General features: G+C 38.8%; 2 protein-coding genes across 4 annotated transcripts; one reads left to right on the top strand and one right to left on the bottom strand.

The window, feature by feature from the left end:
- The first annotated feature begins 345 nt into the window (after window positions 1–345).
- On the top strand, window positions 346–5,558 carry LOC139938299 (uncharacterized). Its single transcript, XM_071933720.1, has 2 exons — window positions 346–2,450; window positions 3,133–5,558. Exons 1-2 carry the CDS (start codon window positions 1,403–1,405, stop codon window positions 3,597–3,599), a joined length of 1,515 nt encoding a protein of 504 aa, XP_071789821.1. The 5' UTR covers window positions 346–1,402; the 3' UTR covers window positions 3,600–5,558.
- LOC139938298 (uncharacterized) lies at window positions 4,960–24,858 on the bottom strand. Of its 3 annotated transcripts, none has more exons than XM_071933718.1 (15): window positions 24,728–24,858; window positions 22,546–22,585; window positions 21,623–21,737; window positions 20,973–21,150; window positions 20,333–20,590; window positions 19,682–19,898; window positions 15,608–15,666; window positions 14,651–14,692; window positions 10,498–10,584; window positions 9,758–9,864; window positions 9,171–9,300; window positions 8,477–8,581; window positions 7,865–8,021; window positions 6,995–7,065; window positions 4,960–6,461 (listed from the first exon to the last, which is right to left on the bottom strand). In XM_071933718.1, the coding sequence occupies exons 1-15, from the start codon at window positions 24,747–24,749 to the stop codon at window positions 6,208–6,210; spliced, it is 1,842 nt and encodes a 613-aa protein (XP_071789819.1). In that variant the 5' UTR covers window positions 24,750–24,858; the 3' UTR covers window positions 4,960–6,207. The 3 variants fall into 3 exon arrangements, with proteins under 3 accessions (XP_071789819.1, XP_071789818.1, XP_071789820.1); XM_071933717.1 differs by having other exon boundaries at window positions 21,623–21,743; window positions 24,728–24,857; XM_071933719.1 differs by lacking the exon at window positions 14,651–14,692 and having other exon boundaries at window positions 21,623–21,743; window positions 24,728–24,855.
- Between the last annotated feature and the right edge of the window lie 196 nt (window positions 24,859–25,054).

The raw sequence follows: 25,054 nt of genomic DNA, 5'->3' as shown, positions 1-25,054 counted from the left end.
ATTATAAGTTTCCCCTTTTGTGCATGAAGACAGGACAGTGATTGTTCTGTGGCTTTAATAAAATGATTTAAATTCAAAAAAGTTTGCTAAAATTTTTTTTAAAGATAATTTTAAGTAGCCTTTTTCAGCCCGTTTTGGAATCCAAAGTTCAGAGAATACACTCTAAATAGAAAATACCACGTCATTCCAATTTCCCCCTTTGGAAAGAAGGCCCCATGTGTATATCTTGAGCAAGAACCATACATCTATGGTTCTGGTTGGTGCCCATATTCATGCATGAATGCATGACATACATAGATCTCTACCTAGATGCCTTTAACTATTGAAAGGGGGTCGGGTGCTGAGATGGGACAATGGGTGTAAGTGAACTTTAGGGCGAAACCATGTCATTGAGGTATTATTGCAACCTTGGATGTACTTTCACAAAAAATAGCAGCAAGGCCACATTGGTTTATAATAATAATAATAATTATACATGTAGTACAGTCTTATGTAGCGCATACAAAAGGTCCTCATCAAGGCACTTGAACAAATGGAAGGTTTTATGGGTTTATAATGTGCTACGGGGCATTCAGCAGCCACTGCAAGCAACACTGGGGCAAACCCCTTTTCTTAGTGATAAGTGTTTCTAGTTGTTAATGCAGTTTTTTGTTTGACATCGTTGTTATAGACGATGTGACCTATGTTTACATTCAAACCGCCCTCTGTTGACAAAACACTCTATACGTCATGTTTCGCCGGGCACTGAGTTGCGCAGTCACAGTAAGATTGCGTACACTTTCTAGCTGGCTGCCAAAACACAAAGGTTTTGCCCGGCGGTATGCGCGCGAATCATGTTATGGTTTTCGTGTGACGTCAGAGGTCACATCGTCTATACTTTCTATATTTTAGTGCTGGTTTTTACTGAATGCAAGATCAAAACACGGTGGTGGAATGGGAAAGCAAAATCACTTCTTAGACAACTTTGGTTTTCTTAGGAATTTTGAAGACATTTTGTTATTAGCAGAGTTTGTGTTAAAATTCCCCTGGCCACAGGGCTACAGGGGATTGACCTTATAGACTGTATAGCAACAATAGTAAAGAATTCTCCTACATCAAGGTACATTAAGCCTAAACCTTGGTGCAGTTCATTCACAGTCCAATAGAGACTGCTTTTTCTTTGTTGTCTTTTTCTTTTCTTCATGTGGATGTAGGTGTGGCTTCAGGCATCGAATCAATAATGGTATATAGATCTCTTCCTGTATGCTAATCTCGGTCTGCAGTACTGATGGTTTATATAGGTGCTGAAACGGTGCACATGTCATTGGGAGTTTGAGGTCTGTTGTGGATTGTTGTCAACTGAGACTCTGTCACAAATATTACAGGAAAAACCAGACTGCGATTGTTGACGTTCCTTGCAACCATGTTGAAACTGGTGGTTTGTGTGGCGCTTCTTGCCCTGTGTCATCCAATCTGTGGTGAAAAGACTAACAGGGAGGCAAGGGTTCTGATTCTTGGTGCAGGAGGTGCTGGCCTACAGGCAGCTAGGAGGTTCCACGATGCTGGAATGAATGACTTCATTATCTTAGAAGGGGCTGACCGCAAAGGTGGACGTGTCCATGATACCCAATTTGGTGACATGACAGTGGAGTTGGGTGCTGCTTGGGCATCGCCAAATGGAACTGAAACTCTCAAAATCATTGAAAAACTTGATCTTGACCGCTGGATCAGCGACTATGGAAGTAACACATATTTTAATGCAGCTGGGGACAATGTCACGGATGCAGCCTATGAACGGTATGATGTATTCTATCCAGCAGTGGAGCGTGTTGTAGAGATCCGGGACAGAATGAATGACGACGACGATATCCCAGATATGTCCCTTCGCTCTTCATTACGCCTAGGAGGATGGGAGGCTCTGGATGCCCTTGATAACGTCATCGAATGGTTCGATTTTGACTTTGAATACGCTGAGAGGACAGATGTGTCATCTACCAGACAATCTGAAACTTTCGACGACACATACTTCATGAAGGATCCCGGAGGTTTGAAACAAATCTTTGATGACATTGCTGGTTTCCTGGATGAGCCTGAATTCATCAACCACACCCATCTGAGTAAAAAAGTCAGCTCCATCGACTACTCCAATGATGTCTCAGTCGTGGTCGAGTGTGAAGATGGCACTCGATACATCGGAGAGTATGTCCTGGTCACCTTCAGCATCGGGGTCCTCCAACGAAACCACATCCAGTTTACTCCATCACTCCCCGAGTGGAAAAGAGCAGTTATCGACAAATCACGCATGGGTTCTTATACCCAAGTGTACATCACTTTTCCAACAAAGTTCTGGGATGATGTTGAATGGATTGTTCATGCCAGTGACAGGAAGGGGTACTACCCACTCTTCTTGAACCTCCAAGCTATGGGGTTGTATCCATCTGGCACACCTATGTTGATGGCTCATATTACAGGTTAGTACATGTACATAAGAATAATAGTAGCGCATTTCATTGGGCCAATAACATTTCTTTAATCTTTCTCAGCTCCCTGGGGAGAGTACACAACCTGGGCTTTTTCATACATTATATCGACCTCTACCCTTACAGCTACCCATTTTACATATACCCGTGTGGTAACTTTTTTTTAGATGTAAATGAGTGGTTTAAACAAGTTCTTTAAAATTGTTTTGGTACCTAAGGAAAAGTACCGATAGGTATAACTTAAGAGATGAATCGCAGAAATGATAAAATGAAAAAACAACCCAATATGAAAAGTGCTTATTTTGACATGTCGATACTGCAATCAAAATAAGTGGGAACAGGCATGTATGCTCATGCACAACTTGTCTAAACTTTAGTTTGTTATTCATTTCAATCGGTTTACACCTAGTTTGAATAAATTATCAGTTTTGTTATGTGATGAATTTATTGAAAATTATCTGTTCTAAAAACCAACTGACATATCCCTTCATGGGTAGATTTCACAAAGAGTTAGGACTAGTCTTAGCTCAAGTTAGGACGAGTTACTCGTTCTAACTTAGGACTAGCCTTAAGTTTTTAATATTTTCAAACTCTTTGTGAAATCGACCCCTGCTGATGCATCAAAAGCAAAGCATGAACAGGAAACTTTCCTCTTTTTCATTTTTCATAACAGGTGATGAATCTCGTCGTGTGGAAGCTCAACCTGCAGATCAAACCAAAGCAGAGATCGAGGAAGTCCTTCGTACGCTGTACGGTGCCAGCTCCCCAGGCGCCGATGGTATCCTCGTCAGCGATTGGTCAAGGAATCCCCTGACTGAAGGAGCCTTCTCAAACTGGCCTGTTGATATTTCCGATGACTGTTTCGAGAAACTGGAAAGTAGGGTTGGGCGGGTGTTTTTTGCAGGGGAAGCAACTTCCTCTGAATACTTGGGTTACGTTGAGGGGGCACTCGAGTCGGGCAACCGTGAAGCGAATAAGATCAAAGAATGTATGGCCGATTTTAGCGAGTGCCCAATCTTTAAAGGGCAAGGTTTAGTGTGTGAAAAACCCAGTACAGGTTCTGCAGTGCCTGTGCGATTCAATGCACTTATGGTCAGTATCGCCACACTAGTGGGCTTGAGGTTCACCAATTTCCATTAGTGATGGTTCCATTGATCTTGTTCTTAACCAAGCTATTTAGATGCTGCTTTAAAATTTTATTAATCTATGTTTTAATAATAGTGGGAACATTTGTGATCTTTGATAATGTTTTGTAAGTACTGAAAGCTATCAATCCTTTAAAGGAATATATGAAGTACACACATAACAGGTATAATGTAATAATCGTTTAGTTCTGCACATTTGTATGCAGGTACAAAAACTATGTACATGTATTCACTTCAAGCTTTCCCATAATTACGTAGCACGTTTGGTCATAAAAGGATAACTTCTGAAGTGCATGTCCTTTTTGTGAATGTGTTAAGATTAATCTTAGTGTATGTTAATCATAATATCAAAGCTCCCAGTTCTACTGGGCATTCTGTCCTCTGGGACACTAAAACATTTCTAGATTTCGCAGAATTGCACATTCTTTTTACCAAAACTTTCTTTGGATTAGTAAAATATTTCACAATGAAGAATCTTTTGGTGTAATCTTAAACTCTTATATAATTTGGTTAATTTTGATGGAGTAATTTTAAATCTGAAATCCTTTGGCAACATGAAAATGTAGTCACATTAACTTTCTGTTTGGGAAGGAAAGCTGTTTAGATTTTTTTTTTAAGATGATGCATAAGATATTAAATATCCATTGTGTGGTTCAGGAAATACGATTGTTGAAATTTCATGGTGTCACCGTTCATGTACCTTCTTTATGTTCAAGTTGAGGTTCAATTATCTGTTGAGTTTCAAAGTTAAATTCAATTTCAATTCAAAGCATGTTTGTATATTTGAAAGAAAAACATAGGCAGGAAGATGACAAAGACAAACATAATGGCCGATTACCCAAAGGTGTTCAGTGTTCAGCCATCATGTTTTTCTACTGCACTGTCCGACTACATACGATAGCCAGTACATCGTTGATATTTCAAATATACTTTAAAGACACTCGACACTATTGATAATCTTCAAACACCAGTCTTCTCACTTGGTGTATCTCAGCATATGCATAAAATAACAAACATGTGAAAATTTTAGCCCAATCGGTTGCGAAAGTTGCGAAATAATAATAAAAGAAAAAAACAACCTTGTCACACGAAGTTGTGTGCTTTCAGATGCAAGTTGATTTCCAGGCCTCATCTAATTCTGAGGTCTTGAAAACAAATTCGTGGAAAATTACTTCTTTCTCAAAATGTACGTTGCTTCAGAGGGAGCCGTTTCTCACAATGTTTTATACTATCAACCTCTCCCCATTACTTGTTACCAAGTAAGGTTTTATGCAAATAAATATTTGAGTAATTAAAAATAGTGTCAACTGCCTTTAAACAATAACACATTCAAATAAAATACAATTGAAAGGGTATGTAGTATTCCGACACAGGACAATTTATTAAAACAGTTTGATAGTAACATCTAAAATGACTTAAACAACAATTCACTGAAACCCGTCTTCAAATACTATTTCCAGGGAAATGCTTTGCGTTAAACCCGCCCCTTCCACACACACCCCAAGAAACATTTACATCTCATAAAAAATTATGTTTTTTTCTGTCGACCTTACCATGTATCCACACATTTTCTATTGACCTCTTCTATGTACTTTAGACATGGCATCTGTGCCAGGCTTGCAATTTTTTTAACCAACATGTAATAACAGCATCACCATAAGTGACACTACCCTTCTGTATAACACACATAGACATTTACTCCCAAAATAGTGCAACCCAGATTATTGTTGTGATGCATCATGTTAATTGGATCAAAGAACTGGTGGGTTTGGGAAAACGTGCTAACATATTGTTTTGACATGATTACTTCCAGCTTAGTTTACCCTTTCAAAATCAAGGCCCAAGACAATGATGTTCCCCATTATGGATGGAAGATTTTAACGACGACTTAAAATTAAACTTAAACATTAAAAACAAAGAGCCTTGTGTTTGAAAAAAATGTTGCTTCTAACACAAGCATACTAGTACACAACTGTGCACAACACAGAATGTAAACTGTTCAAGTAGGCAATAAAGGGTACAGGACTGGGGACCACATAATGCCTTACGTTGGCAAGATGGCCAAGAATACAAGGTATAATCCTTTAGTTAAGGCCCGTCTCCATCAAATAGTATTATCAAAAAGTTACTAAACTCTGTACAGATGCAGTCTATTTTGCCTAGCCACCATAGACTTTGAGGCAGCATTATTTCCTTGCTTATAAACAACAATGCCATGCTATCACAATAGAGAGTCCACTCTGATGCAAAGGGGTTTTTTAACAAGTTATTCAGAAGTTGTATCTTTAGCGTTACATATACCATGATATGTGACTGACTTGCTTTGTATGCTATGGTGGCTAGTCGAATCGCAAAACAGATGCGGCCTTGTTTTTCAGTCTCGTTGGTTTAGTGAATATTCTTTGACCTACGTACACCTAAAATGCTTTAAAAGAGATGTAAAGTTTGTTTACTGCACTGGAGCATTTTATTTACAAAACTCTTTGGAGTTCCAGAGATAGTGTTAACTAATCTACACTCCGTTACCTTAAAGTGCAAGAAAGAAACCTAGTGGCACATGATTAAGAGACTTTGTACACAGAGGAGTTTGGTCACTGACTACCTTAGTACGGACGGAATCTGTCCCTACGGCCATCTGGTGGACCACCCCGTCCACGTGGGTTGAAGCCCCCTCGGCCACCTCCCCTGTCTCCACCGCGTCCTCTGGGTGCAAAGCCACCACCACCGCGCCCACGGTCCATACCGCCGCCTCCACGTCCACGATCCATGCCACCACGTCCACGGAAGCCACCACCGCCTCCTCTACCTCCACGGTCTCCAAATCCACCTCCACCACCACCTGGGGCGGGCATACCTCCTATGTTAAAGAATAAAAATGAATAATAAATACCAATCCACATATTAACCCTCCTACTCTATCCACAAATTAACCCTCCTACTCATCATTAAGACCAATCATTTCAAATTATTTAACTGCACTGGGTTTTGTACACTTGAGAAAAGGGACAGGCCTGGAATATCATCTTGGAGAGCCTAATGCCATTTTTATTCTGTCAAGGGCACTACCATTGGAAAATCTTTAAGTCTATAAAAGTTTTGAAAGGGCACCAAGGCCAAGGTCAGGGCAACAGAGGCCATGGCCTCCCTGTGTAATTCCAGGAGATAAGTTTAATTTAAAAGGAATTTCTGCAGGATCAGGTAGTCTCAGTAAGATTCAAATTGAATAAGCCGTCCTAAAAGGCCATCGATTACAAATAAATTGTTTCACTTTTAAACACAGGTATTGTAAAATATTTCATCAGAATGCACCCCACCCCAATTGTTTTCTTTATCCTTACAAAACTTTGTGCAAACCAAATTAATTTGCACTGCTTTTTACTGATCACTTACCATCAGCTGGTCTTGGGCTTCCACACATGTTGCACTTGTCACGACGGGCAAAGTTGTGATTGCTACAGCCACTGGAAAAAAAATATATATATATATATATATAATATTAAAATTAGACATTCAGGACCCAAGGTTGGAAAATCTGTATGCGTTCTCTGAAACTTACAGAGTGCACAATTTGCACACAAATTTATTCAAAATTATTGAGAATGTGCAGACATTTTTATACTGAGAAGACATCAATGCAATTAGTTGCACAATGAAACATGATCTTGATGCCTTTAATGTAGCTTTCTCAAACCTCGGCTTTGGCTCCGGCTTAATCTGCTGATGTTCGAACCAACGCATGTAGTACGCGCTGCTCCAAAAATGCAGGTTAAAGACCAAGCTGTGTTTTCACTGCGTATGTCGCGCGCAGAGAGAGACCCTTTAACATAGTAATAATAATATCAAAGTCTTATATAGCGCACGTATCTACCAAACAAGGTACTCAAGGCGCCAAGTATAAACAAACTTTCAGAAAGATTGCAGTGGTGAAATTTGAGACCCAATTAGTTAGCACCTTATAAGGGTTTTTACAAGGTGCTACGGCGCATACAGCAGCAACAGCCAGGAACACCGGGGCGAACCCCTTCTCTTTTCGATAAGTGCACTGGGTTCTTTTACATGCGTTACACAACACACGTAACCAACGGCCTTATGTCCCATCCGAAGGACGAAGCAATAGCTAAGTGTCTTGCTTAAGGACACAAGTGTCACGGCTTTATTGGGATTGGAACCCACACTCTGCTGATCAGAAACACGAGAGTTTGAATTTGGTGATCTTAACCGCTCATCAATTGACTCAACAATTTGCATCTCAGTACTTACTTATCTGTGCAAATCCAATCCCCTTGCCTGGCACCGCCGCCACCACCACCACCCATACTTCCACCACCACCCCTGTCACCACCACGACCTCCACGGAATCCACCTCCATCACTATCACGTCCACCACCGCGACCTCGGAATCCGCCGCCACCACCGCCTGAAATCAGAAGAAAACAAATTTTTTATAATGAACTGGAACTATTGGTAAGGAGCAATGGCTGTTGATAGTATAAATTATTGTAAGAAACGGCTCCTCTGAAGTAACATAGTTTTTGAGAAAGAGGCAATTTCTTATTCAAACAACAAAAGACTTCAGGCCTTTTATTGTTTTTGTAGGCATCAGAAAGCACACAAATATGTACAACAATGGTGTTTTTTCCCCATTATTTTCTTGCAACCTCGATGACCAATATTTCCACAAATTTTTTATTTAATGTATATGTGGGGATATACCAAGTGCCTTTAAACACAAAATTTTTAAGTTCAACATGCTTTAACAGTAGAAAAATTCAATTACACTAGATGACATCACATGCACAGAGAAGTTTCACATCACCGTCTTGGTGACAATGTTTATTCCAAGAAGCGAAAATGATAAGTACTCTGCCTTACCCATTCCACCTCCACCTGGGCCTCCACGTCCCCGGAAGTTCATCCCGAAGTTTGATCTTACTGTCGCAAACTCAACCTTAATGGTGTGGCCAAAGAAATCTTTCCCTACAAAAACAAATCAACAAACACAGTATCTTAATATATGGCACAAATGGGGGAGGGAAACTGCTTTAGTAGCAGCAAATAAGGACAGATTTCCCATAAATATTGTGAAAACACTGTCCAACTCTTATAGACCTTTGTCACGCTGTCACCATCTTGGTCATGTTCCCTGTTTCCATAACAGTAATGAATGCTAACATTCATTGCGCAAACATGGCACAGACTATTATTTCGTCCAGCCTCAGTTTGGTTTACAATGAGTTGGAATGGAATGGAATACAATCAAGATGGCCACATCGTGAATAAAGGTCTATATTCAGGACAAAAACAAAAATATGACAAGGGTAAAGAATAGTTTTGTGTAAGCTAATGTAAGGATAATTCCCATGGTTATCTCTAGAATTCCAAAATAGTTGTTCACACCTCAACAGGTGGCCCATATCCTCTGTCAGTCCATGTCCAGTAATTAGCCACCACTCACATTCCTGACCACCCACCCTTACTCCCCCCCCTGTTGACCATTACATCATCTCACTTCTATGTAAAGATGTCACCAATATCATCTCATAAATCTCTGCATTACACTACTTACCATTGAACCAATCAATGGCAGCTTTAGCAGAGGGTGGGTCATCATAGGTGACTGTGGCCTCTCCAGTCTGCTGGTTGGTCTGCTTGTTCTTGTAGATGAAGATCTTGTGCTTGCCGGTCCTCTTGTCAAGCTGGTTAACAAAATGTGAAGTTTTTAGACATTTTGAAAACATATTATAAGGCAATGTTGAACTTTACAACTTTCCACTCCAAAGAGCATGATCGTTATTAATTTGCATTTGATAAAATTTACACAGCGCCAGTTTAAGCCTGGCAACATGTATATTAACTACGCGACTAGACTCGCCTCACAAGATGCATTGCAGCATATTGTCTACCGCAGATGCAATACAGTAAAATTCATGCTGAAAGGATTAATGATTGTGTCACTTAATGTCCGATTAAATTTTGTAACTACATAACCAGCTATAATAACCAGTTTATATATAGCATACAAACTCAACACCATAAATGTGGGACCAATTATTAAGGTGCTCTGCCTGATCCCATGTAAAGCATGATCACAAGACTCGTGCAGTTCTCAAATCAACAGAATCAAAAAATTATCTAGGGAAATTTTGAACTTACCTTAACAATACCAATCTTGCTGAAGTAGTCCACTAATTGATCTTCAGATACCTCTCCAAGGCCGCTGACAAAGATGGTGTCTACAGACAGATCCTTCTTTGGCTCTCCTGTAAAGTCAAAACACATTATCATTATCACTAATTCATAGCTTTGAACTCAAGAAAGAAAAGGACAAACCCCTTTCTTCCAATAATAAGTGTACTGGATTTTATTACGAGCTCTACACAAAATAAACCTGTGTAAATTTGAGCTCCATCTGTCATCGGCGCTGCAAGATAATAATGAAAGAAAAACCACCCTTGTCACCTAAAGTTGTGTGCTTTCAGATGCTTGATTTCAAAACCTCAAATTCTAAATGTGAAGTCTCGAAATCAAATTCGTGGAAAATTACTTCGTTCTCGAAAACTATGTCAGTTTAGAAGGAGCCAGTTCTCACAATGTTTTATACTATCAACAGCTAAATACCAATAGTGTCCACTGCCTTTAAGAAATACATGCTACATACTAGTTTGCATAATTAGGGACTAAAAGAGGTTTGCGTAGCACCATGTGAATATCGTTTTTGAGGAGTGTTGTTTCTGAAAAGAACAGTGTTTAACGCCTCTTTTTTTTCATCAGAACTTGGACAGATTCCAGAAACAGGGGGAGTCGACAGCTCTGAAATCCCATCTAAAACAGCAATTGTCCCCAAGACTTCAGATGCTTCATCAAAGGCAAACATAATTAAAATTTAAGCTTACCACTTCCAAAGGAGCTTCCTCCACTGCTGCCCATGCTGCCTCCACTCCCACCACTGTCGCCACCAGTGCTTCCACCACGTCCAGTATCTAACAAAACATAAATAACCCCAAAACCATTTTATTTGTGCACATTAATTAAATTGTTTTTGCATAAAAAAGCAGAAGGAAAGCTGGTAAAGGGTTGACGGTTCCTATCAGACAAATCCAGTTTACCCATTTTTATGTCATTATTTTTTAGATCAAGAGTAAACTCGTACGACTGAGCTCAATATAATCAGTAGTGGAATACCCAAAGTTTATTTAGCAATTGGCAATTAACGTCACCATTTACATGCAAGTCAAGCAGTCTAGTATATTCCCAACACACATATTTTTCAAAACCAAATTAAACACACTGCAGATTTCAAGTTCAAACCTTAACTTTAAGCAACAAGAAATATATTCGGTATTATTAAAGTATTAACAGTCCGGCAAAATGTCTGAGCTACAATAACCTGTAGTCTATCGGTGGATTTCTTCAATTTTAAGACCTGCACGAATTAAAATGACTTTGAATAAATGTCATCAGTATCCAGTTCAAAGGAGATAAAGCTTTAGGTCCGTCAACCAAAACCTAGCATTAAGAAAACCCCAAAAATACAAATGCGATGCGACGGAACGATAAGGGAAAATTTTTCAATATGATATGGTCCTCAACATAGCTCATACAAGTAGCTATGCGAAAAGCTTAAGGAAGTTTGAGTACCCCAAAATCCTACAAAGGAGGCCGAACATTCGTCCTTGAACAGGCCTGGTATATCCAGGAGGTAACGAGGGCAGTTGCCTCCATGCCCCCTGGCCGATGCTTCGATGCCCTTGAAATGATACAGTAGAAATAAATAATTTCCCTTTAGGGTGCCCTTTACCGAGGAGAAAATGCCCTTGTGACCTTTCAAAAATGAAGCATTAGGCATGCATTGACACTGGCAGCTCTCTTCCACGCTTACGTTTTTAATTCTCAGGACAGAATGTTCTTCATTAAAAATAATAATAAATGTGCTAATAAGACGATGCCCAGGCCCTTTATGTGTACTTAAAGATAATGAAGCAATTGCCCCATGCCCTTGGTTATTGCCCTGGTGCCTTGCCTTTACATGAACAGACTAACGGGCTTGGGTGCGTATCCCACACTGTTAAGGAAGTTGATTAAACTGACATGAACACCCGCGTAAAAAAAGTGAAAACGGTTTCACATTCCAAAACTTGGTCAAATGTTCAACCAAGCTGACCAAATATTTTAAACCTTTCAATTGCACGGGCTATGTACCCAGGCCCATCGGAATTATATTAATGGGTCACGCAGTAAGGACAAATAAAAAATGTTGTCGGCTATTCATCAAAATATTAATATATACAAAATTACCGCGTTACACCTTATGCGGTCACTAATGAATATTACAACAACGTTGCCCTTTTAAAAAAGACGAACACCGTCAAAACTCAAACCACCTCTTTGAAAAAATGATGCGGCTTTTTAACCCTCCACAATTAAGGAAAGATCTTTCTTTCAGTGAAAAAAAAAAGAAGTTCTTCCTTCTAGGTATTCGTCGCACGACAATGTTGCATGTTTTCTGAAGACTACACATGACAAAAATCACATAACTACCCCTTTGAAGTGTACATGCACAGTCTTCTATTTATCACAGACTTGAGAGAAGCAAGACTAAAAATAAACCTTCGTTGTAATTACATCTATGCTAATGTTTTAAGTTTCATGTAAAAAGAAAGAGTCAAGTCTATCCCAAGGTAATATGGCTTATCAGGCTGATGTTCATACCCGGTTTCCTTGGCATTAAATGACTGAGAATGTTGGACTACAACCATCTTAAGTTCAACCCCTACTCTTGCTGGTACTGATCTGTATTCCGGATTGGAGAGATGCAATTATGATTAAGTGTCTTGCTCTTAAGACACAAGCGTCTCCACTTACATGGCCAAGATTTGAACCCACATTCTGTAAATTACACTCCACATTCCCAGACCACGACACCCCATCATTAAGTTTCACCATACCTTTTACAAACTGTACAAATGCCACGCACAATTGTTCCCTTAAAAAATAAAAAACGCCTGGGCCATGTTGTTATGGCATTTTTTTGCACAGTAACTTTTTAAGATCAAAGTTTAATACTAATATTAAAAGAACACGCGTATCCCAGATTTTGCAAGACTACAAAATTATGTTATTGTTTAAGTTTCACTGTACCTAAACAGACAGCGCCAAAGAACTAAAGAAAGTCTTGGGGCATGGTTGTCTTGGCGCTTTTCACACTGGTCAACAAAAGTTAAAAGGCTGCATATATTCGCTACACACAGTTACAGATCACCAACCACCAACCCCCCCCCCCAAAAAAAAGGTTCAATGATCATTTTGAATGGGCATATTACACAGCATGGTAATCTACTGTAGACCTAGAAGCAAGCCCAGATGTCAAAGTGAACTGGAAATAGTCTATTCAATCCCATTCAGAATGGTTGTGCTAACTCGACTTAGTACACAAATTGTTGTTACCATTCACCAATATGTGAAAAGCACTTCATAATTCACTTAACCATTCAACGATATGTGAAAGCACTTCATACGAACTCGGTGCTTTTTACGAGGCTTCAAAAACAAAAAACCACCCACATGCACTCTACTGTACTCGCGTGATTCCTGATTCCCACATCCTAGAGCAGTAACCACTACCTAGACCAGGCCCGATACTTCACGGAGGCAACGAAGGCGATTGCCTCCGTGTCCCCTGGTCATTGCCTTGGTGCCCTTGAAATGCTCCAGTACAAATTTGCAATTTTATCATAGGGTGCCCTTTACCAAGAAGAAAATGCCTTGGTGCCCTTGCCCTTTCAAAAACGAAGCATACAGCCCTGCTAGACCATCGAGTGTTATAATGTACATGTAGTAAATGTACCCATTAAAAAAAAAATTCCAACACATAATGTCTCCCCTGCACGACCACGTCACCTGCTGCTGGGTTAGAGAATATAAAACTAATGTGTAAAAGGCTACCCATCGAATAATTTCTTGGTTAAATGATACGGCGTATAAAAGACAACCTTATGAAAAAAATAAACGTACAGGAAGTAAAAAAAAACACTTCAACCGATGATTGTAAAGTTGGGTTACATAAAGTTACTTGGTCAACATTCAGAGTCATCCTGGGTAACAGGTAGATGTTAACCTATTCCACAAAACTTCAGACATGCGATCATTAATACCAGTGATGAAGTACTAATCTGTCAGAACCTAAATTGGTTTTTGAGAGGAAATGGGAGAATAAACGAAAGAAAAAAACCAATAAACCATGAACACTCCCAAGTGATCACAAGTTGGTTAACGTCTTTTTAACTAAAAGGCTCTTCAAATCATGGCAAATCACCACGATTCTAACAATTCAGTGAAACCCACTCATAAAAAAAACAAAAACACTCATTGTTTCACTGTTGTTAGGTCATCGTACCATTGCCGACAATAAACATCAAATATAATGTTTATGTGAAATTTGACCAAACAAGTTTTGTATGCCATCTTGGACAAGTCCTTTACCTGCGAAGGAAATTTAAAAACACAGGGGTCGAAATTAAGTGTATTTCCATGGTAGTCAGCAGGGCTAGTGACCAATCATTTTTAGTAGCCCTGATTAGATTTTGGTAGCCCGAAAGACGCATTATGTCTCCCGTCACGGCTCAAACTTTACAATACACCAATAACATAGTTCTTTATTGTTTGTGATGATGATTTTTGCATTATTTTTCCACTAGCCCGTCGGGCTATCAAACTGGAAAAATGAGTAGCCCCGGTGTAAATCTGGTAGTCCCGGGCTAGCGGCAATTTCGACCCCTGAAACACAATACTGTGTACCCTTTGGGAGGCTGGAGTTAAAACATTTCAATCAATCTACAAGAGTCCATCGTGCCAGTTGTGCACCAGTCACATACAGGTACCACCTCTCCCAAAACCTTATCCTCACTAACCGACCAAGGACTTATTTTTTCACACCTGACCCAGTCTATTGAAGAAAAAGAAGAAAAATGTAGTACCAGTTCATTACATAACAATGCTCTATCAACATCGTTCTGGCTGTACATTGTGAACAACCAACATTATTATTACCGAATTGTTGCTTATCAGCACTCGGCTCTTGCTCGCAAGAATCTGAATAACACAAACCAAGGAATACATTATACAAATGCTGTTTTAGTATTCCTTACTGATGGCATATTACATCTAAACATTAACCCAACCTCAAGGCGAACAGAGCTATCCTTATTTCATCAGAATCCTTCAGTGAAAATTAACTGAACATCAAATTGCATCTAGGTCCCTACCCCAACCAAGCATGGCTGTCATGGCTACACAAACCAATGAGGCAAAAGCAGGAATGTTGATGTGTATGCAATAAATCTAGAAGGTATAGAGTTTACAATATGCACGCTAACTTTCAATGCAAGTGATAACCATAATCTGCTGCTGCCAATTATTTGTATGAGCGTTTTATGTTAACCGGCATAGACCTACATGTATAACATTAAAATATTTTCCTGAAGTTTTGAAAAAAACAACAACAAAAAACTGTTAAATTTACATCTAATAAGCTGCTCCCCCACCACCAACCCCAGTCCCGCACAGAACCACTCTATCATACCTCAACATCGAAACTTCTACAAGTCCAAAACAGTACTGTGGTTTCTTTTCTTTTTTTGAAAAACTACACTTGGGTTCTAAATCTCTTCTTTTACAATTAAGAAACTTATGAACGTTTAATTTTGTGCCTCAAATACTACTGTTGTTTCCATACATTAATTTTAAGATTGTTCGATAAAGCTTAACTTGTGACTCTGCACAAAACCGCTTTGCATTCAAAAACACAAAAACAATCATGTGTCTTGTTCTTTTTGTTGCATTAATGACCTTATTTGATTTTCCAGCCCTTCGTTTTTCTCTCAATCATATTAGATCACTTTTTGTGCCTCATTAACCGAGTGAAAAATTGAAAATAATCATCGATCAAATGCCACGATAAAAAGATACTTTTACAGGAGGCACAAATACACCCAGTAAACAACTTACCACCAAACTTATTGAAGCCCCCACCACCTCGTCCACCTCCTCCGCTGTTTCGGTCACCACTAGAAGGAATTAGCAGAAGGTTGGTATATTATGCTTAGGAGTCAGGGAACTAGGCCCTGTCTCTCAGTAAGCGCTGGATGTGAAAATCATTGGCCGCTTCAATGAAGATGCTGACATCAAAAACAAACTTGGCAAAAATAGTACATTTACCTAATACATTGGTATTAAATCCTCTACCCATTGAACAGTAATAGTATAACCATAAAACCTCTTAAATATATTTTTTACAAATTTGTACGCATATAAACCCATATATAAATAACACTTTGTCTCTACTTATTAAGCAGCTACAAACAATGTAATGTAAAATACATTTCTAGGAGGAAAAAACTTATGTGTATATATAGTTGAATACCAAAGAATTATACTACTTGTACCACATTCAAAAAAATAAATAAGTATTTTCCCTTTTATAACCATATCTTAAACAGTGATTAGAATTTAGGCATTTGTAATCAACAATCATACACACAAAAAAAGAATAATGTATTTAGGAATATACGTAGACACCCAAAATAAAAAAATAAAATTGTCACTTGAAGTACACTTTCCCGACACAACAAGAAAACAAAAATAAACAAAAGTAAATAAACACAAATCAATCAAACAAATCTTTTAAACTTTTGACTTTACAGCATAGTAATTTTTGTTGGCCCTTAACTTGCCGAAAAGATATTTTGTACTAATTCTACAAGGATTTTGGCGACCCAGCAAGTGCACGGCAAACAGTATACCTAGAGAACAAAATACTCCAATGTGAAGAACAGATGTGGATTTTAACTTTCAAACGGGACCAATGAGCCAATAGGTTAATTGCTGTAATAAATCAAGTTACGAAATCAAATTAATTAACAAAGTACCTTTCTAATAGATGCAAGTTTTGCATCAAGGACTAAAGAATAAAATTTGCTTTAACCCTTACACAGATGTGTTCTAAGCACTGTATACTTAATAACTTTCCCAAGTTTTCTGGGAAAAAAACACAGGCAAATCACTTGGCAAAGTCTCATTCAGTTTACAGGTTCATCTTACTTTCTGTTGAATCGTTGACGATGGAGTATTCCTGCCATTTTTATTTTCTACCATTGTGATCTAGGTAGCATTCGAATGTTACACAAACTTTCCCTTTCAGATTAAGATTCAACCTGCAGTACTTGACCCTTTTCCAATAAAAAAAAAACCTAATACTACCAGGCTTTTAAAGCATCTGAAGATTTAACATTCGCTGCTTCACAATTTACACTAATCCTGTAGGAAGAAGATGTGTCGTGTACTTTCTCAGATCATGATCTGTTTTCTTGTCTTTTTCTCAGACTCTTTAAGTGAACAAGAGTTTGGTTATACCCAAGAGGACAAACCAATCCATACTGTTTCTCTAGTATTTATCCACCTGCCATTCCTGTTGTTATTCAATAATAGCAGATGCACACAGTGGGCATTTGATCTTTAGTGACCAATTTTTCATTGACAGCTAGTGGGCTCCAGCATTCGGATGGTCTGTTGAGTTGACATAAGTTTGTCAGATTCTACATGTATGTCACTTTCTCTGATGCACCTTCCTTGGGTCCGCTGTTTTTTTGGCGGGCAATTCTATTGAGGGACTTGGACTTACGCAGTGAGGGGAAAACAAGATCACTCAAACCTTTTACCCACACCAGATACGTTTGTGTGGGTCCCCAAAAGGTGTTACTTGTAGACTTGTTTATTCACCTCTTGCACTGAGGTCACATGCGGATTTCGTCTGCAATGGCATGCCATTTTGGGGAGTCGAAATGTATGTGAAAATTTGCCGACCTAGTAAACGAAAGCACAGTGCCTAAAATGTGCATTACACAGCAGCACATGCGATTCTGAGCAAAATTAAGACTGGTTGAGGAGATAAATGATGTCAGGTGATGAATGATGACGTCAGGTGAAGTGGGTCAATAGCAACTGGATCAAAAGATGTTCCCTCAAAGTTAGGATGTCAAGACCAACAACTGATCAAAAAGATCAAGATGGTGTAAATACTGGATCACTTCTGGAAGAGGCAGGGTTTATCTAACGCAACTGGATCAAACAAAGTTACTGCTGTTCCCTTGAAGTTATAAAACAGCAACATACCTAAAATGGATGTGGTATATGCGTCACATCTAGTACTTTAGAGGTACATGTAACATCAAATTCCAATATGATGATCTTCTGCTCTTGATAACGTTGATGAAATGTAGTTTTAGTTAGTAACAGTTTTTTTCACTTTTTTCACTTAAGCCACCATTCTTACTCAACATGTGACTTAACTGTACAATGGTACAACACTGTTTACATTCACAATGTTTTTCGTCAAGCCTCATTTTCACAATAGCTGCAATAGCCATCTTGATGAAGGAAGCATCAAGGAACACAGTTGAACTTGTTGGATTGCACATGCATGCTGATACAGTAGATATTTGCTCCTGGCCAATCTGAACTCTGTTCCACAATGTTTGAGGCCAACATCTAAAATTTCTTTGATCGAGATGGGTATCTATTATTGTATTCTAAACACATTTTAAGTGAAATAAAAACCAACAAAATGGACGAATATAACACCATTATCAATAATTATTTGCAATACATAAGGAAGCAATCATGGGAAGCGCGCTCTGCTACAACAGGCTTTGAAGTTACATGTAGCTTTTTGAGGGTCACAACAAATTTTCTCCGTTATTCTGTAGTAAAGGGTATTGGTATTCCAATGAGGAAAATGTTCAACTTCTGTTGGTTTACAGCACGGCAGCACAGCAAACAACAGCAAAAGCAGCAAAAGCAAGTGGCGCAACCACTGCTGAGTTCATTCAAAGCCTGCTACGTATTTTAAATCAAATACTTAAAACTTCAAGTACAAATACTTTGTTTGCAAACCCACTAAGAGGCGTCTTTTCTTCAGAAGATCAGAGCACTCGTGTATCGATGGAGAGATTACAAAGAATCAGTTTGAAATACATTGCTAATTTCTTATCATTAAAAAATAAACTCACAAAGAAAGAACAATCTTTGTTTACTTTCATCGATTGAAAACTTCTTCAAAAACATTTACATAGAACCTCACTTCATTGAACTACTTTTTCACTCTTACCATCTAAAAACAAAAATAAAAATCCCTTTTGCTTAATGAACCAACCTTTTCCTACACCTTATTTCATATATTGACCAATACTTAAACAAAGTTTTAGTTCATTTAGCCACAGTAATTTCAAGTTATAATTTATGTGAACCAAAAATACAACTTGCTCAATAAAAGGACAGGATAATAAAGCACCAAACAAAAACTGTATATAATTTAAAATTATAAAAACATAACAACAATATAAATGGATGAAGATTTCAAATCTGTGAAGAAAGTTTTAGAAGTTGTCAGTTGAGTTCACACAAACAGCACATAGTATTCAAATATTTTTACCAAACAACAGTTTTTTCATGCGTGGATAAACCCTTTTCATCCCTAAATCTTTCAGTTAATTGTTGCTACAGTTAACAAAATAAGCCCCCCTAACAAGAGACAACAAAAACATTTTGCTTTTCAGCCCTGTGTTTGCAAGTATAATGTGAGATTGAAAGAGAAAAACACAATAGAATAAATAAAACAGCAAAAAAGACCATCCTGACGACACAATTACAGCTCTGCTCATACACTGTGATTTTGTGAATGTAACACGACAAACATCCACAGACCCGGGCTGTACCATTTAAGTGTGAAACATGACTTTAAAAGCCATTATAATATTTACCCGTATTAATGATGACAAATGGCTAAGATTTTGTGTAAGGGAAACAAAAGAAGCCCTACTCACCCCAAAATAAAACAAATAAGACCCCACGTAAAACAACAGAATACACTTTTATAGAAAGCTTGCTTATGTTTACGTTTGATACAGCTCAATTAAATTTCAACCTTCCATAGAAATAAATGTAGCGAGTCTTCAGTTTTACGTGATACATGATGAAACCTATACACAGATTACTTGACCAATAATTACATTGAACGTAACTCACCCGTATCCGCCGCTACTACCACCTCCACTGCTGGAGCTTCCACCACGTCCACCACGGTATCCACCACTGGAATCTCCACCATAACCCCCTCCACTACCTCCTAGAGCACCACTCTGTGGAGGCCCTCCTTGGGATCCACCATAGCCTGTTGAACCACTTCCGGAGTGTCCTCCATAGCCACCACTGCTTCCACCACTGCTACTACTACCAACTCCACCTACACAGAGAGACCAAATTCAACCATGTTAAATTGAATGTTTAGACTTCAGACTTAGTAGATTCCACTTATAACATTGTACTAGTAACTGGACTTCTCCTAAACCACCTGTGAACCAAAATTCTTAACAACTCATGTTTATGGTCGTACTTTTCAATAACAAAGCTTCTTTACCTCTCAGCACCTTTTAGAAGGACTGGTTGGAGAATTATTTGTGAGTTGTACATCATGAGAAAGGTATTTGGCGATAGGGCCACACATGTATGTCACTGGCTTCCATTTGCAGTTTTGTTTTATACTCCCTTCAGGAAAAATATTTTCACTCATCTATTAAACTGCTTGTGACACTCCTCACCAGCTACTGAAAGTTGCGTTTCAAATGAACTAAAAGCCTCATTATGAAGCTCAATTGATTAATCAAAGTATTTTCTTACCCTGCTTAGGCACTTCTGGTGCGCTATAGGACCCTTGGCTGCCTTGGTGGCTGTAAGTGCTGCTCTGTGCTGGCTGAGTGCTCTGGGAGTACGGTTGGCTAGCAGCTGAGCTTGAGTAGGAGCTAGCGCTGGTTTGACTGTATCCCTGTGGAGTGCTACCCTGGGTGTAACTGCCTGGTGTGGCAGTCTGACTGTAGCCGGTCGCTGCTGGCACTGCAGTACCACCAGTAGTGCTCTGACTGGTGTAGCCTGCTTGACCTATAAACAAAGGGTGACAGATAACATGTATGAAAGATTTTCCTTTACTTCACAGCATGCTTGCAACAACCATAACAATTTAGTGACACAAATCATTTGAACGACAACTCCTTTAACCAATTACTAAGATCCTTCCTCACCGTATTTTTTTATGACTAACTGTGTGTGACCACAAATACACCACACGTTGTTAACAGAACCAAACATTCGGTAAAAGTTACTTACAATATAACATTGAACAAAAAGTACCAACAAATGAAATTTGTGCACCCTGTATTTGCAACATATCAGTGCATAAATAAAGTTACACAAACTGAATGAAATTGGACCTGAAAAATAGCACCAGTTTATTTATAATTACAAATAATTTGTGTGAACCTACCAGTTCTACCAGGCTGTGCATAGCTTTGCTGTGCTTGTCCGTAGGTCGAGGCTGGAGTAGTGTATGAACTTGGCTGGGCTTGGGCATAGCTGGTAGCCCCTGGTTGGGCGTAGGCAGTCTGTGCTTGGGCATTGTAGTCATAAGCGGCTGTAGGCTGAGTGCCATATGTGGTCTGTGCCTGCAAATACATTCAAATGATTGTGATTAATACATGCCATAAATATGTACGCTGGCCAATGATCAAAGTTACTCAGTGCATGGCTCAGTGGTTGGCACATAGATGAGGCAGGAAAACAAAACTTTGTAATGAGTTAAAAAGCATTACATAGACTGGCTTTTGAAATCATTGGTAGGTGAACAGTTTTAAAGTTTAAAGAGGGCATTAACTTTAAGTTTTGGAGTCGAGTCTCAAATCTCTCTCGGCAAGTCTCTAGACTACAAGTTACTGCATGTCTCAGACTTAAGTCTCAAACTCTGGTAGAAAGGAAATGCAGACAGGCTGGAATGTCATCTTTGCGAGGACAAGGCCGTTTTCACTGGGAAACTTTTGAAGGGGACACCAATGCCCAGACTATGCAGGGGCAAAGGAGGCCATGGCCTCTGTGACTTTTGTGCAATTCCAGGCCTGAAATGGTTTAGGGTGAACTTACCTGGTTGTATGCGGCTGGCGGTGTCTGGCCATAACCTGCGGCCTGCTGGGCAGGTGGTGCTGCCCCTGCAGCAGGCTGCTGTTGTGGTTGCTGGTAACCTTGAGCACTCCCATAGCTGTACCTTAAAATGATAGAAGCATTGATACTTAAATAACTTGTATTGATTTTAAGATCTTGCAGCAACTGTTTTTCGAGACTATGCTCCATACACTAAGAACAAGCTCTGTTAAATTTACAGTCACAAAACTGCATTTTCTTTATTTAAAGCCATTGGACACTTTCGGTACAGACAAAAAAATTAAAGTTCACAGATTTACAAACAACTTACAGGGTTTACAGAAGGTAATGGTGAAAAACCTCTTGAAATATTACTCCATGAAATGCTTTACTTTTTAAGAACACATTAAAACAATATCAATTCTCGATGCCAAAAATTACGGATTTATTTTAAACACATGTCATGACATGGCGAAAAGTACGGAAACAAGGGTGGGTTTTCCTGTTATTTTCTCTGGAAACCAATGACTGATTGAGCCTAAATTTTCACAGGTTTGTTATTTTATATAGAAGTCGTGATTCACGAAGTGTGGGCCTTGGACGATACTGTTTACCAAAAGTGTCCAATGGCTTTAAGCAATTTATCAATGACATTCAAATACTTCAGTTATAAGGCTTGGTTCATACTTCCCACGAATGCAATACAAATTTTAACGTCACAAGTTCGGAACAAATAATTAGCTTCAGTTGAAATTTGCTCAACTCCTGCGTAACGTACACAGATACAAAAAAGACTGTGACGTCAAAAATTGCAATTCATTAGCAGGGAGTATGAACCGGGCTTCATGGTTATCTAACTTCGCTCTTCGGTTAAAAGCTAAAAAATGTATTTTGTAGTGCAAATTTTTAACAACATAGAAACTCACCCCTGTTGGGCCTGCTGCGGGGTTCCGTAACCAGTATACTCTGCAAATAAATCAATTAACTTTTAAGTACTTTTGCTTAACAATGAATTCCACTCTGAATCTATCGGTGAAAAAAAATTAAACATACAGTTTTTCCCCAATCGGAAATTTGAGACTTTTTTTTTGGGGGGGGGGGGGGAGCTTCAGACCTTGCAATCACTTATTCATTCATTATTGGCGGTCCTACTAAAAGCCGACAACAAGCCGACAACAAGTCCAGAACACCGCCGCCAACAAGTTTTAATTACCTCAAAAATGGCCAATAAACCATTAATATATTAGAACTATATGTGTTCTGTAATATAAACATAAAGTTAATGTCAAAACTTCACAATAAGTGTGAATTTTTAACCATGAAAAAACTCTACTTGCACGGAAAGCCATCTTGGCTTAAAAAGCGTGTTTGGACCAGACCATTACGGTCCTACTAAAAGCCGACAACAAGTCCAGAGCGCCGCCAACACGCCGCCAACAAGTTTTAAATACCTCCAAAATGGCCAATAAACCATAGATATATTAGAACTATATGTGTTCTGTAATATAAACATAAATTTAATGGAAAACTTCACGAAAAGTGTGTATTTTTTAAACAGAAAAACTTCACTTGCACGGAAAGCGGTCGGACGCCATCTTGGCTTAAAAACCGTGTTTGGACCAGACCATTATGATACGGGTAGATTTAGCACTTATCAACAACAGAGGGCGGGCTTCATGTGAAGACCTTCACTGCAGTGTGCACAGTGCATGACGCCCGCCCTCTATTGCTAAATCTGACTTACCCGCATCATAATGGACTGGTCCAAACACGATTTTAAGCCAAGATGGCGTCCGACCGTTTTCCGTCAAAGTTAAGGGTTTTTTTCTGGTTAAAAATTCACACTTTTCGTAAAGTTTTTCCATTAAATTTATGTTTATATTACAGAACATACATAGTTCTAATATATCTATGGTTTATTGGCCATTTTGGAGGTATTTAAAACTTGTTGGCGGCGTGTTGGCGGCGCTCTGGACTTGTTGTCGGCGTTGTCGGCTTGTTGTCGGCTTTTAGTAGGACCCGACCATTATGATACGGGTAGATTTAGCACTTGTCAACAACAGAGGGCTTCATGTGAAGACCTTCACTGCAGTATGCACAGTGCATGACGCCCGCCATCTATTGCTATATCTGACTCACCCGCATCATAATGGACTGGCCCAAACACAATTTTAAGCCAAGATGGCGTCCGACCGTTTTTTCTTTGGTTAAAAATTCACACTTTTCTTGAAGTTCTTCCATTAAATTTATGTTTTTATTACAAAACACACCTAGTTCTAAAATATATATGGTTTATTTACCATTTTTGAGGTCTTTTTAACTTGTTGGCGGCGTGTTGGTGGCGCTCTGGACTTGTTTTTGGCTTGTTTTCGGCTTTTAGTAGGACCCATTATTTAATATAAAAAAAATTGTATTTTCTCAAATTTTAAAGGAAAAACCGAGTCAACAATTATAAAGTGGTGGCAGGGTATGTCAAAATCATTTCCAGGCATATCGTAAAGCGCCCTCTATTGACACAGCAACAGTGCCACCTACACTGCAAAATTTATGTTGGACAAATTTCTGCATCCTGCCACCTATTTATTTTTAATGAAATAAATAAGTATCTAATTTACATTACTCATGTGATATTCCCCTTGGTAAAATTGAGTAAAGATTTGTGGCGAGATACGGAGCTCTTTAAATAATTTTTTCTCCCCAAAAAACCTGGCTAAAAAAAAAAAAAACATTTAATTTTTGTCTGGGTTATTACAAACTGAATAACTGCTTGCATACCCTTTATTTTACTTCAATAAATGTCCACCCCTTATATGGAAATAGAAGTGTTTAAAGAACTGGTTTAAATGAGCACGCTTTGATTTAAACAACCATTCTTTGATGGTCGAGTTTGTCACTTCATTGAAAGACACTGCTGCTGCTGCAGAATATTTTTACTTGCCGAACAAAACTCAACTATGCGTTTAAAAATGTCCCATTCTTCTTAACTTCGAGGTGCACTAATGCCTTTTGCTAACCAATTTGTGCCTTACAACATCATCTTATGGAAAACTTGAATTTTATTTAAAAACTTAAACTAAAAACGATCTATTTAGGTGGTTTTATACTCACGAGAATCTACGTTGGACGCCATGCTGAAATGGTATAAGAAAACCAACGCCGTACACTATAGTCTGGTTTCCGCACAAGCGCTTTGTGTCACGCGGAAGAGGGAAGTTCATTTAGTGTGTAAAAAGCTAACTCGTTTGAGGCAGAAACCAGACATCCTAAGTAGGTAAAACGCATGCGCGAGGCGGGTTTCCCAAATGGGCCGCAGTAGTGGGGGTAAATTCCGATAATTAATGTTGTCTGCTAAAACATGTGCTTTCAAACTGGTTTACCCTGGGGTTATCATATTCTTTATAACTCCATTGATTTATATTGTTATTATTTAGACAT

This window comes from Asterias amurensis, chromosome 6 (genome assembly GCF_032118995.1).
Source record: "Asterias amurensis chromosome 6, ASM3211899v1".
Classification (NCBI taxonomy): Eukaryota; Metazoa; Echinodermata; class Asteroidea; order Forcipulatida; family Asteriidae; genus Asterias; species Asterias amurensis.
The sequence above is the reverse complement of the archived record's forward strand: the minus strand, read 5'-3'. Positions and strand labels throughout refer to the sequence as shown.

Bases quoted from the DNA above. Each gene is read 5' to 3' on its own strand.
- LOC139938299 (XM_071933720.1), top strand. From the start codon at position 1,403: ATGTTGAAACTGGTGGTTTGTGTGGCGCTTCTTGCCCTGTGTCATCCA. The intron at 2,451-3,132 runs GTTAGTACATGT...TTTTCATAACAG, and splicing joins GTTGATGGCTCATATTACAG to GTGATGAATCTCGTCGTGTG.
- LOC139938298 (XM_071933717.1), bottom strand. From the start codon at position 24,749: ATGGCGTCCAACGTAGATTCTC. The intron at 14,693-15,607 runs GTAAGTTGTTTA...TGTGTTATTCAG, and splicing joins GGGCTTCAATAAGTTTGGTG to ATTCTTGCGAGCAAGAGCCG. The intron at 7,066-7,864 runs GTAAGTACTGAG...TTTTTTTTCCAG, and splicing joins GATTGGATTTGCACAGATAA to TGGCTGTAGCAATCACAACT.